Raw genomic sequence first — 12,816 nt, forward strand, 5'->3', positions numbered from 1 at the left:
GGGAGGGAAGGAAAGGAAGGAAAGGAAGGAAAGGAAGGAAGGAAGGAAGGAAGGAAGGAAGGAAGGAAGGAAGGAAGGAAGGAAGGAAGGAAGGAAGGAAGGAAGGAAGGAAGGAAGGAAGGAAGGAAGGAAGGAAGGAAGGAAGGAAGGAAGGAAGGAAGGAAGGAAGGAAGGAAATTAAATGCACTAACGTGTATGAGGACACCATACCTTACAAATCAGCCCCAAAATACCCGGGACGGGGCCGCATTTCCAGGAAAGGTGTATTTTCTGCAATGCTGCTGTCACTCCAGAGCTCTCTACAGCAGCCACAGTGCAGCCCCTCTGAAAACATCCCATAAACACCAGTTCCCCACGGGCAGGAAATCCTCTTTTCCCGGTGTGTGTGGATTGCCATTGCCACCTTCTGGATGCGCCCAGGCGTGCAGCGCCTGTCCCGGGGCCCTGCCGGCTGCCAGGGCCGTGTCCCCAGCTGAGCCAGGGTCCCCAGAGCCGGCCCGGCTGCTGGCAGGGCAGCTGTCCCACAGCCTACGTGCCGTTTGCAGCATGCCCTCCCGTTGTGTCATCTCCTTTCCCCGGCTATTTTAGGAGAGCTGTGCGAGCCCCAGCTCGGCAAAACCACTGCTGGATTGTCACCAGCCAGGGGGGAAACCGCAGGGCCACCAAAGCGTTCAGCTGCTGGGCACAGACAATAATCCTCTGTCTGGCTCATCACACACCTGATCTGCCTGCCCAGACAAGGTGCACCCTGCCACAATCAATCCTGCAATTTTCCTCCTGGAGCTGCCCCTGGAGGAGACCATGGAAAAGAGCAGGAAAATTCACCTGGCACAGCTCCATCCCAGAAGGGATGAACTGGATTCTCCTCTTGTACCCGAGCACTCAGCTCAGGTGCTCTTTGTTCAGCCTGAGTGCAGCTCCACTGGTAAAGGATTCTGGCCCCAGGCCCTGGGCAGGTGGGGCTGGCACTTCCCTGGGCCTTTCTCCGTGGAAAAGGCTCATGTTGGGATGTCCCAGCTGGGCTGAGTACCAGTAAGCACCAGTTAACAGCTCCCAGCACTGCTGGGACACCCTCACTAATGAAGAATCCTCCACCCCAACAGGTTTCCCATCAAAATCAGCCAGACCTGGAGTGTTGACAGCCCATCCCAGCCCCTCCCTGCAGCCATGGCACGGCAGAGGCAGCTCAGGGACAGCAAAGCAGAATTTCCTCGGAGGGAGGTGGGGAGGGACAAACCTCTGACTGAGCAGCACCCGGGGTTCACCTCCTCCATTCCCCTGCTGCTGCCTCCGTGGTTTATTGGGAAGGGTCCTGGCTCCAGGGACTCACAGCAAGGGGGGCAGTGGAGGGGTCAGAGCAGTTGGTGGCAGGTTCCAATCCTCCTCCTTGCCCCTCTCACAGTGCACCCACCCCCTAACCAAATCCTGTCAGTTTGGTGATAACAGAGCCAGGAATTACAACACCAAGAGAGCCTTAAAAAAACCCTAAATCTTGTCCACTAAAGGATTTCCCACCTTTTTCTGCAGCTTCCATGAGGGCTGGCTTCCCTGCACTAGCAGGAAGCAGATTAAGCAGCAGAGTCAGGATATTTCTGATAATAAACATTTAAACAGTGTGGTCATTCCTTCTTTTTTTTTTTTTCTTTGCTTCCCTCTTTGTGTTTGGCCTGGATCTCCTGGGAACAGGGAATTGCAGCATGCCTTCCCTGTGACGGCAGCAAACCACAGCCTCCTGTTTGTGTCCCTGAAGGCTGAGAGGAACAACCAGGAGCAGCTCTGGAGCAGCTCTGGAGTAGCTCTGGAGTAGCTCTGCTCGGGTCCTTCACAGGAGATTAGACGGCGCTGCCTTCACAGCAGATAAGAAGATTGAGAGCTTAAATTTAGCATCATCAGGAAAAGAATAAGCCCAGCAGCTCTCTTCAAAACATATTTGGTGCTGTGCTGGCCAGGGGCAGGCGGGACAGGGAGAGGAGCTCGAGGAGGGGCTGCTCCTGCCCACACAGCCCTCGGTGACAGTGGCGTGAGGCTGGCAGCACACAGGGGTGTCCCTGCCTGTGCTTCCCCCTCGCTGGGGAGCACCAAGGGGTACAAAGGGCGCCTGCACCTTCCCAGCACCCACCAGAAAGGAGAGTGCTGCAAATCCCAGAGAGCTCCTCTGCCATGGACGGCACTTGGGAGGACTCCCCCAGTTCAGCCCCAGTGCTCCCAGTATGGGCTCAGCACAGCTGGACTGGGTGTCCCTGTGCACCCACAGCTGGGTGACACCCCTGGGACTCTCACACCCACTGGGGGGCTTCAGTGCCATCCCCGGACCACAAACTCACCTTGGGCTACCCCACTGCCATCCCCGGACCACACATCCAAAGTGGGGAGCTCAATGTCATATCCCAGATGCCCGCACCCACCTTGGGGAGCCCCAGTGCCACCCCTGGACTTACATCCCCCACTGGGGTACCCCACTGCCATCCCCGGGCCCACACACCCACCTTGGGGTACCCCACTGTTATTTCCGGACCCACTCACCCCACTCGGGTACCCCATTCCATCCCTGGACCCACAAACCCATCTCGGGGTACCCACTGCCATTCCTGGATCTACACCCCCCACTCGGGTACCCCACTGCCATCCCCAGACCCACACATTCAAAGTGGCGCTCCCAGTATCCCACCCCCTATTCCCGCACCCCACTGGGTACCCCACTGCCATCCCCGGACCCCAGATCCACCTTGGGGAGCCCCACTGCCATCCCCGGACCCACTCACCCCACTTAGGGTACCCCACTGCCATCTCTGGACCCACAGACCCATCTCGGGTACCCCACTGCCATCCCCGGACCCCCGTATCCAAGCTGGGGCTCCCAACATCACCCATCCCCATATCCCCGCACCCCCTGGGTACCCTCCGCCATCCCCCGCCCCTCTCGGGCCGTGCCCGGTGCCCCCGCCCCGGCCGTGGCTCCTCCCGAGCGCATCACGGCGGGCGGAGCCTGCGCCGGGCGAGCCGGGCCGAGCCGAGCGGGGCCGGGCAGCGCAGCACGGTGGGACCGGGGCAGGGCCGGGGGGCGCGGGGAACCCTCGGGGGGCGGCCCGGGAAGGGCGGGGCGGGACCCCCGGCTCGGGGCGGGCAGGGCCGGGGGGTGCGGGACACCCGCGGGGCCGCTGGAAGGGTCTGGGGGCGGGCGGGAGATGGGGGGCACGGAAAGGGAGCCTGGCAGGGCGGGGACCCGCGGTGTCAGCCCCTGGGGTGACGCTCTGTGCCCCGCAGGTGCCGTCCGGAGGTGCCGGGCACTCCCCCCCTCCTCCCCAGCTTGGGTACCACAAGCGGGGCCGAGCATCTTCTCCTGCATCTTCTCCTGCATCTTCTCCTGCATCCCTGCGCGTCCCTGTGACGTGCGGGCTCCGTCCATCCGCGGGGAGAGGCCGAGCACGGGCCTGGGCATCGCCGACCTCCGGGCTCTGACCTCTGGCAGCTCCGGGAGCCGTTCTCCAGGGAATTCAGCTCATCCGGGCCTGTCCTGCCCGCCTGCTCGTACCTATGGAGGTGCTGCACGGACTGACAACAAACAGCACGTGTGGGCCCTTCCCAGCATGGAGCACGCTGCAGTAGCACTGCTGGGTGAGCTCTCAGAAGCCCCGGAGAGGTTTTTAAGCAAGGCCAGGCTGCCTGCTGGGATTTTAGGGCTCTTTAACCTCTCCTGAGCGGTGCCAGCAGCTCGTGGATCCTGAGCCGTGTGCCCTGGGATGTTCTCCCTTGAGCTCCAAGCAGCAGCCATCGCCCTGGCCAGAGCCAGCGGGGATCATTGCGGAGCTGTCGGGAAGGAGCCCCTGCAGGTGGAGCTCTGCTGGGGCAGATGAGTGACCCGGTGATGAACGGGAGGGTTCCCCTGCCCGAGAAAGCCCTGTCCGAGGGCTACGCCCGCCTCAGGTACAGGGACACGTCCCTGCTCATCTGGCAGCAGCAGCAGCAGAAGCTGGAGTCAGCTCCCCCCAACACGTACCTGAGCCGCAGCAGGAGCATGTGGTACTCGCAGTACGGCAACGAGGCCATCCTGGTGCGGGACAAAAACAAGCTGGATGTCTCCAGGGACACGGGCCAGTCCAAGTTCTGTGCTATTATGTAATTCCCCGCAGGAATCCACACGTGGAGAGGAAGCAGAGCTGGGGGAGGTGGTGGGTGTGCACCACCCTCTCATGGCCCTGCACAGGAAGCAGCGTTGCAGGAAGGCTGAAGTTGGATTGTTTCTGTTTGGTTTTGCTGTTTATGGACTCCCGTTCTGCGTGTCACTGAGTGTGTACAGCAAGCCCAGCCTTGCTGGGGAGCTCTCAAGGCTGTTGCTGCCCAGCATCTTGGCAGGGGCTGTGCTGGACCATGTGCTGCCTCTAAGTGGCTCGTGTGCCCTGAGAAACACCCGCTGGCACCTGGGCACCGTCCCCAGCCACCCTTACTGGCCAGTCCTGGTGCATCTCCAGAGCTCTGGGAATGCTGGTGGGACACAGGAGCACAGATCTGTTCCCATCAAGGCTGGGGTTTTAAGAAGTTGATCTCCAAAACCATCTGGCCATTACTTGTTCTGTTTGTCTCCAATTGCTGCCCTCAAGTGGTCTCTCCCAGCCAGGGAATGGAGTGGTTCACTGTCGGAACAGGGAGGGAATGTGTTGAGAATTCAATCCAAACCTTCAAAACACCTGGTAGGAAAGGTGTGCTGGAGTTTTGTGCAAGGCCAAGGGCCCTCTCTGATGCCACAGTGTGGGATCATGGAATTAACAGGAGCTCTGGAATCAGGGGAGCTGACTCCTTTCAGAGCCACCTGAAAGGGAGGGACAGCCCCAGGAAAGCAACAGCAGGAAACCCCTGTAAATACACACATGTCCTAAGGGACACCAGGAAACTCCTGCAGAGCCCAGAGCCACTCCTGAGATGGGCTGCAGAAGGAAAGAGGCCACTGGAGTTTGCTTTGCATTCAAGTTTTAGTGCATGCAGTAGCTTGGAAGGGTTAAACTTCTAGTTCAGGTTGGATTGTAGGTTTGGTGCATGTATTTTAAAAGTGGTGTCTGGGATTGTTATGATTAACTGGAGGATTTTGGGAGGGAGAAGCCCTGCCCTGCTCGGGCACAGAGGCTGCTGCTTTCAGGTTTAAGTTTCTGCTGAATCCTGACTTGCTCAAGGCAAGATCACGCTGAGGAACTCAGCCCAGCAAGCACCTGAGTCTTTGTTAAAAACAGAACTACCACTTCCAGGGGTGTGAATCATGTACCCAGGGTTCAGCATGGAAATTCTTCAGGGTTCTGCCCTTTCTGTCCTGCCTAGGCCATGTGTGCAACCCAGCAGTGCCTGGGCACAGGCTTAGCACCAGGCAAATCAGCATTTGATGTCAGCTTCAGGATGGATTATTTACCTGCCTATTATTAGGCACACTCATTAATTCTGTTCTATTTATCTAAAACCTCCTTTGTGTTATTTTCAAGCACTTTATTTTATTTATTTTTTTGATAGAATGAAGAATCTCTTCCACCTCTCCCGTGTGGGTGAAATGCTATAACAAACACACAGACACTCAGCCTTGCTGAACTCAGTGTACTGAGCAGAACACACCTGTCCTAGAGTGAAATCATAGAGGTTTGGTGTACTCAGCCCTGCCCCATAGCACTGCAAACAATAGGCAGCTGGTTGTTTTTTTAAAAGCACTATTTCTGCATGTGTTGGTGTTTGATACCTTGTGTGTGTGTGCTCATAGATTTAAACCTCGCTGCTTTGCAGACCTGTGCATTGCTCTGCACACAAATAACCCTCTTGCTTTTGGCAGGACTAGCTCTGGAGGAGAAACAACCCAGTGAATAAATGTTATTTCAAGCGAGTGCAATGAGATTCACAAAGCCAGCGAGGCTTGGCAGGGTGCTGGGGGAGCAGTGCCAGGGATGTGTGACCCACCTGGGCCTCCAGCTCCTGGCTGAGTGAACAAGGAGATTATTTACTCCAGCAGGCAGGGGCTGGGCCCAGAGCTCCCCTGGGAGCTGCAGGTGGATTCACCTGGAGAAGCAGGAGAGAGAGGTGGGTTCCAGGCCAGCCCTGGGGAGCACGTGAACTCTGGGAGTTTTAAGGAACAGCACATCCCCCAAACCAGCTGTTCATTTTTCTTTTCTTATAGAAAAAGAAATCCAACACTTTATTTTCTTTTTAATTTCAGTAAGTAAGATGCTTATTTTGGGTATAATCAGTCTCTTTTTGTTAACGTGGCTGGTAAACCAAAATTCAGTTATTTTACAGAACAAGACTAAACCCGTAAGAATGTGCATAAATTCTTCCAGGATGGAGGCTGGATGTGACAGTGCAGGAAGAAGAGGATGAGTTGTCCTTCCATCTCTGTGAATGTGACTGTAGTTCTCCATTTCTGTGTGTCACTGGTCACAGCAGGGTTGTGGAGTGGCTGCTGTGGCTGTTCTGTGAGCCAGCTGTGTGGTGGTGATGCACTTGTTTCAAACACTGTTGTAGCCTCTTTGATAAAGTGCATTAAAATGATTTGAATGCAGCTTTGGGAGTGGCTGTTTTCCCCCCTGGCACAGGTGACAGCTTTTGGCATTTCCCTTTTGGGAGGAAGGAATCCCCTCAGTTACTGGTGAGGTTCCCAAGCCACACCACTGGGCTGGGAGCTGTGGGAGGCTCCTCCAGCTCCCCAAGGCCAGCAGCACCCTCAGGATAAGGAGAGCTCTGGATGTCACACTGAATGAGGCAATTATTATGGAAAAGACCTCAGAGATTGTCACATCCAGCCTGTGAGCATTCCCCACCTTGTCCCCAGCCCAGAGCCCTGAGTGCCACATCCAGGCCTTCCTTGGGCACCTCCAGAGATGGGGACCCCAAAGCTCCCTGGGCAGTTCCAAGGCCTGAGCCCCCTTTCCTCGAAGGAATTGCTCCTGCTGTCCAACCTGAACCTCCCCTGGTGCAGCTTGAGCTGTTCCCTCTTGTCCTGGCAGTGACCAAGCCCCACCTCACAGCCTTGCTTTAGGCAGCTGTGGAGAGCAAGGAAATCTCCCCTGAGCCTCCTTTTCCTCCAGGCTGAGCCCTCTCAGCTGCCCCTCACAGGACAGACTCCAGAGCCTTCCCCAGCTCTGATCCCAGCCCCTCAATGTCCCTCTGGCAGCCCCAGGACTCGAGGCATGAGCAGTGAGAGTTGAACTTTGTGTCCTGTGTGTCCTCAACCTCCTCCCAGCCTGAACAAACAGCTCTGCTCGCTGCCCCCAGCAATACCTCACCTGCAAAGGCCTCAGGAACACCCTCAGCTGCCTCACAGGAGGCTGTTTAGGGGACAGTTGGACCAACAGCCCCTGGGAGTGGCCCTGCTGCAGGAGCCGAGAGGAGCAGCTTTGCTGAAGCCTTGGAGAGGCAGTGAGCAGGAACGGGGTTAGAGAAAGATCAACCCTGGGGCAGCCTGGCTGTGCTAACCCCACCTCACACACAAAGCACCCAGCAAAACCAACCCCAACCCTCTCTGGGGACCAAAATAGCTGCTGGCCCCCACCCAGCAATGCCAGGACTCTGCTGGCACTGGCACAGCTGCTCCAGACCCCCCTTCCCGGGCTGTGCCTTCCATGTCACCCTGAGCTCACACAGCAGGTGACAAAGTCCCTCTGCTTCCTGCAGCTCCTGCTGGCTTCCAAGAAGTGAAATTTGATTTCCCTTCAGCCCAACTTACCTCAATCAGGAGCAATTCTCACAGAATTGAAGACCCTGCAGGCTGTAGGATGCTGGGAAGAGCTCAAGCCCTTCCCTGGCTGCCCTGGGACATGGGAACAGCTGAGTTTCCCTCGCCAAAAAAAGGGGATTTAAAGGAGTTTTATTGCAGGTACTCAGCTGTGATTCAGACCCCGGGGCTGCCCCACTCTGACATTCCCCAAAACAACTCCCACATTACTCCAGGACTCATGGCACCAGGATTCAATACCCTGGGTTTGGCTCCTGGCACTGCCACCTTTGAGTTTCCACTCACCTGGAAAAGATGAGGAGAGGGGAAAAGATGGGATCAAACTGCACACACCAAACAATTTTTCTTTTTATTATGAAAACAAAACAAATGCCCCAGGACCAGGGTCCGTGATTACCAGTAACATCAAAGATTACTTTCTAACTCTTTTTTTTAAATTCTGTTTTGTTTGAGGCCAGCAATTTGCAATAAACAAGCTAAACTACTTACATTGACTCATTTCTTTTCAATAACTGACATTTACAGGAATATACTAGAAATGGCACTAAAAAGTTTTAAGAAAAAGAGTTACAGTAAATTTGCATGCACATCATACAGAAAAGTAACAATTTCTTTTTTATTTTTAAATATTAAAAAACCCCCAAAATAACAAAACAAAAAATACAACAACAAATCTTTCTGGATTGGTTATGCCAGTATCAGGGCTGTGTTCTAAGTGGCCTGTGTCAAATCCTAGCTGGTGGTTTAATTTATTTTTTAAAAATGACATTTTAAAAAGATATGCAAATACCATTTTCTTTACAAAATGCAGCTCAAAGCAAGATAATGCTGCTGTGTAAGGAATCCTAAATTTCTCTTTACTGATGCAGAGCCTGCCCACAGTTAGCCCTAGTGGTAACTGCTCAGGGTTGAGAAGAGACTGAGAATTTCAAATCCAGTACTAAAAAGGTTGTGGTTTGTCTTTGTCATGCCCCGATCCCTTCCCCTCAGCTCCAACCCCAGCTTTAAAAAAAAAAAAAAAAATCATTCCTTTCAAAACAAGGAAAAAAACCAAAATTAAAAACTGCTCTAAAAGTCCCCAAAGCAGAGAAAGAACTAGATTAGGTAACTGCAGTCTGCTTCTACCACACAGAGAAGAGGGAAGAGAGCTCAGGGGGAACTCAGCTGTGGATTTCCACACACAGAAATGATGTTTGTGTGTGTTCGGGGGTCACCACCCTGCCAGCAGTGACACAGCCCTGAAACATCACTCCCACACTCACAAACCCCAGGGGTAGGCAAGGTTCAAACCACAGCAGGACAAAAACTGCACTGGTTTTGCTGTGTGGATGACACACTGGGTGTGCAGAGAGCTGAGAGAATCCTTCGGTCGCTGGGATGGGGATCTCCCTCTGGTCCCACTGAGCCACGAGACAGGCTGAGTTTACAATCAGAGAAAAGGTTCACAAAGTTCTTTTTTTAAAAGGTGCAGTAATGCTGGTTGATTGAGAAAGGTCTGGTCAGATATTTTGTCAAAACAGGAATTAGTCTGAGAAAAGCAGTTTCAATAAAACTCTGTGTGTATGCATACATATGAAATCATACTGATTTCAGTGAAGTTTCCCCTGGAAAACAAAGTTAAACTTTGTTCATTCAAGAAAAATTCTACCATAAAAATTTTAATTTTTTTTTTCCTTTTTTTTTTTCTTTTTTATTCTTAAGTTTAAAAATGTCCTTCAAACATTGTGTGTTTGTTCGTTTCCAAGTTATTTTGTGACATCTGGACTGACGTGTCATGCAATAAAACCCAGTTAAATAAATGCTCTGTTGCTTCAGTTCCCAACTCATTCAGGACTGCTGCTACTTACTCTGGACTGGAAACATCTTTTCTTTCCTGGAGAAACTCAGGATGTACAAGAGGCACCCCCATGGACATGGTGGGGATAAAGAGCACTACAAACAAGCTGGGAATGGAAAAGCGTAAGGACAGCACTTGGAAGGGAGGAGTCACCAGATTCTTCCCTCAGTCATGCCAAAATGGATTTCTCCTTGCTCCATTTTGTTGAGAACACCTCATTTTCTGTGCAAAGTTTCCCAAGAAGTGGAAGCCCAAGTTGCAGCTGGTGGATCAGAGATGTGCAGCAGATTGTTCCCATTCCGTGGCGGCCTTGGCAGATTTTCCTGAACGCCCCAGGCTGGGAGGGTTCTCCAGCTCCACAGGGATCCTCCTCCAGGAGCTGGGCCAGCCTCAGCCACGCTTCTCCCCTCATCACATCACCTCACCCCTGGGTTCTCACCCCTCTGGCTCCAGCTCTCCCAAGGAATTGTGCTGGGGCAGCCCCTTGAGGGATGTCTGTGTGTCCCAGGGGCCGTTCCTGGTGCCAGAGCTGAAATTCCCAGGATTTTCTGTGGCAGTGATGCTGTCGCCTCCGGTTTGTCCTCCCCACCACAGCTCAGGGTCAAGCAGGCAGGAAAAGGTCCCAGGAAGAGAAAACTGGGAGTTTGTTTATCCAAAAGCCATGGCAGTGAATTGGTTGCAATTATTCCTTAAAATATTCCTTGGTTTTGATCATCCAAGTCGCAGGCAATAGGAGAAACACAGGTGAAACCCAACCCCGTTAAAAAGAAACCCAAGCTCTTAATTAGGTGAATATTACATTTCCTCATAGTAAATTCTGAAAATGTATTACCAGGGATCTGGCTGGGGGAAGGTTTTGTAAGGGCAGAACTTAAAAAAAAAATTAAAATCAGAACTGAACTTCATTGTTAATGGAAAAGAAAAATAATGAATTTTAGTAAAAATCAGAACATTTTTCTTTTAATTTCTGTGAAAGGAAATCTGGGCTGGCCTTGAGGGGCCTCCAGGACCACTCACCTGCAGGGAAAATAAAATCTGGAGCAATTTGCACTACTGGGAGAGCACAAAGTTGAATTTTAGGGCTACCCCACAGAGGAGAGGCAGTTTTAGGGGCTGGTGCTGGAGATGGAAAGGCAGAACTTTCTGTTAAATTCTGTATATTTTTTTTTTTACAATAAAAAGAATTTACAATAAAACTTCTGCCCCTCAGATTACAAATTGGATGTAATTATAGAATTGGTGTTTCCCTAAAATTGGATTAGAAAAGGATAAAACCCCCATTGTTCTACCAAAACAAAAAAAAGAGGGGAGGAAAAAAGACCACTGAGAAAATAAAATTGTATTGAAGTGTATGTCTCCAAAATCTGTACAAAACAGGAAAAAAGGGGGCTGGGGTGAGAAGAAGAGGAAAAAAATCTAAAAATGAACACACCAAACATGACAGAGCACCAGACACACGAGAGACTGGACTGTAGCACCTGTAGGTAAAAAGTCCAAGGTATATAAAGAAAGTTGTGGATTTTTATTTGCTTTGTTGTTGTTTGTTTGTTTAAATCTGGTTCAAACCTCATTAAAAGCCTTCCTGTCCGCTGGCCTGCAAAACCTCAGCTTTGCTTTTGTTAGATTTTATTATATTTTAAATGACCAATGATGTTTAATAAATAAAGTCATGGTATATACACGAAATTAGGGACACTGAAACCAGGGTGTACTGCAGCAGTGCAGGTCAAAACGTTAGGCTGGACTGAAAAAAAAATAGCAAGCTTTAAAAAAAATAAGCTTTTATTTTTCTCCTCCCTCCCCTCTTTGCTCTTTTCACTGAGGAAAAACATTTCAGTGCCTGGAACGTGAGCCCTGCCTGACACAGGAGGAGCAGCCCCTGTTCCAGGAGCTCACTACCAGAGTGATGAGGAGAAGGGAGAAAACCAAAGCAAACTCAAGAGCAAAAAGCCCAAACACACACAAAATAATCCCTGTCCACTTCCCCTGCCAGCTCAGCCTCAGCTGGGGCTCAAGTGCTGCTTTATTTTAAGCCCAGTCTGAGGTGTTTGTCATGGAGAAAATGCCCAAGAGGTGCCCAGCAATGGGCACATGACTCGTGCTGGACACTGCAGGGATCGCTCCAGGCTCCAGCTGACAACTTCCAGCCAAAAAAAAAAACCCTCCTGTCAAATTGCATGAAAACTTTCATAGAGAGCGTCCCATTTCCTGGAAATGATCTGTTTAATGGTAAAAAGAACATTCCCAAGAAACTTGAGTGTGTCCCTTGCTCCCTTTCTTCCCAATGAATGCCCAGGAAAAGTGAAGCTTTTGAGTGGAAAACCAAGAAATGCAACCAACTTCTATTGCTTGTGTGCTTAAAAGTTAAATTCATGCTTCAAGACCTTCCTGAACAGGTGCCTATGCCTCTACCAAGATTAAAAAAAAGCATGTTAGCAATCCACAGTACATGAGAATTTTTTTGGATTTTTTTTTTGTTGTTTTTATGTAAAAAGATGATAGCATCTGACATTTTCATCACACTGTAGACTTGGAGATTAAGAATACTAGTGCTAATAACAAATACACCAACTAGTTCAAAAGCTAACATCTTTCAGATACAGTACCATTTTACAGAGATTTCTTTAAAAAAAGATGGTTTTTACCTTGTGTGAGCCAGGCAGGCTTATTAAAAGAGAATATTCTGGGGAGAGGGAAGGGCTGGGAGGGAAATGTACTACAAACCTTGCAGAATTTTCTATTTATCTCCTGCTAAGAGCTCAAAGTTCTTCCATTTTCAACCAATTTTCTCCAGATAAATGTAAATTTTAGAGACTTTATGCAAAGGGAACTATTTGTCATAAAGTCTAGTCACACACACACACTCAAAGATCTTTGACCTATTAAAAGAGAGCCCCCCTCCCTCCCCCCACCAAAAAAAAAAAAAAAAAAAAAAAAAAAAAAAAAAAGAGGAAAATACCTTTTGTAACACTGAGTTAAAAAATAAAATAAAAACAAGTCAGAGAAAAGAGAGAGGGGATAAAAGCTGCCCAGCGTGGCCCGAGAGCAGGGGTAAGGAGGGGAGGGGGCACTGCAGAGCAGGGGTGTCCGTTTGGGGGTGTGTCCGTGTGTCCCAGCTCATTCCGAGTCGCTGCTGTCCGAGCTGGAGCCGCTGGAGCTGCTGCTCCCGGACTCGGAGGAGGAGCTGCTGCTGAGCCGGGAGGGGCCTCCGGAGGGAGTGGAGCCGGATTTCTCTGCGGGGACAAGGCAGGGATGGGGTCACTCCCAGCGAGGGGAACGC

General features: G+C 51.2%; 2 protein-coding genes across 2 annotated transcripts in view; one reads left to right on the top strand and one right to left on the bottom strand.

Annotated features, from left to right (window-relative positions):
* Nucleotides 1-2,900: 2,900 nt before the first annotated feature.
* Nucleotides 2,901-6,526, top strand: BRD3OS (BRD3 opposite strand). The gene is made up of 2 exons (XM_071454218.1): nucleotides 2,901-3,037; nucleotides 3,265-6,526. Exon 2 carries the CDS (start codon nucleotides 3,851-3,853, stop codon nucleotides 4,118-4,120), a length of 270 nt encoding a protein of 89 aa, XP_071310319.1. The 5' UTR covers nucleotides 2,901-3,037; nucleotides 3,265-3,850; the 3' UTR covers nucleotides 4,121-6,526.
* A 1,505-nt stretch (nucleotides 6,527-8,031) lies between these two features.
* Nucleotides 8,032-12,816, bottom strand: part of BRD3 (bromodomain containing 3) — a 37,208-nt gene continuing 32,423 nt past the window's right edge. The window contains exon 12 of the mRNA XM_071454216.1: nucleotides 8,032-12,769. Within this exon, the coding sequence (XP_071310317.1) occupies nucleotides 12,654-12,769 (116 nt within the window). The 3' untranslated portion in view covers nucleotides 8,032-12,653. The remainder of the gene's footprint in view (nucleotides 12,770-12,816) is intronic.

The sequence above is a fragment of the Agelaius tricolor genome, unplaced genomic scaffold (genome assembly GCF_023055355.1).
Source record: "Agelaius tricolor isolate 1412-34295 unplaced genomic scaffold, bAgeTri1.0.p SCAF_38, whole genome shotgun sequence".
Classification (NCBI taxonomy): Eukaryota; Metazoa; Chordata; class Aves; order Passeriformes; family Icteridae; genus Agelaius; species Agelaius tricolor.

What these genes read in the sequence shown, in the direction of transcription:
- BRD3OS (XM_071454218.1), top strand. Translation starts at nt 3,851, where the DNA reads ATGAGTGACCCGGTGATGAACGGGAGGGTTCCCCTGCCCGAGAAAGCC.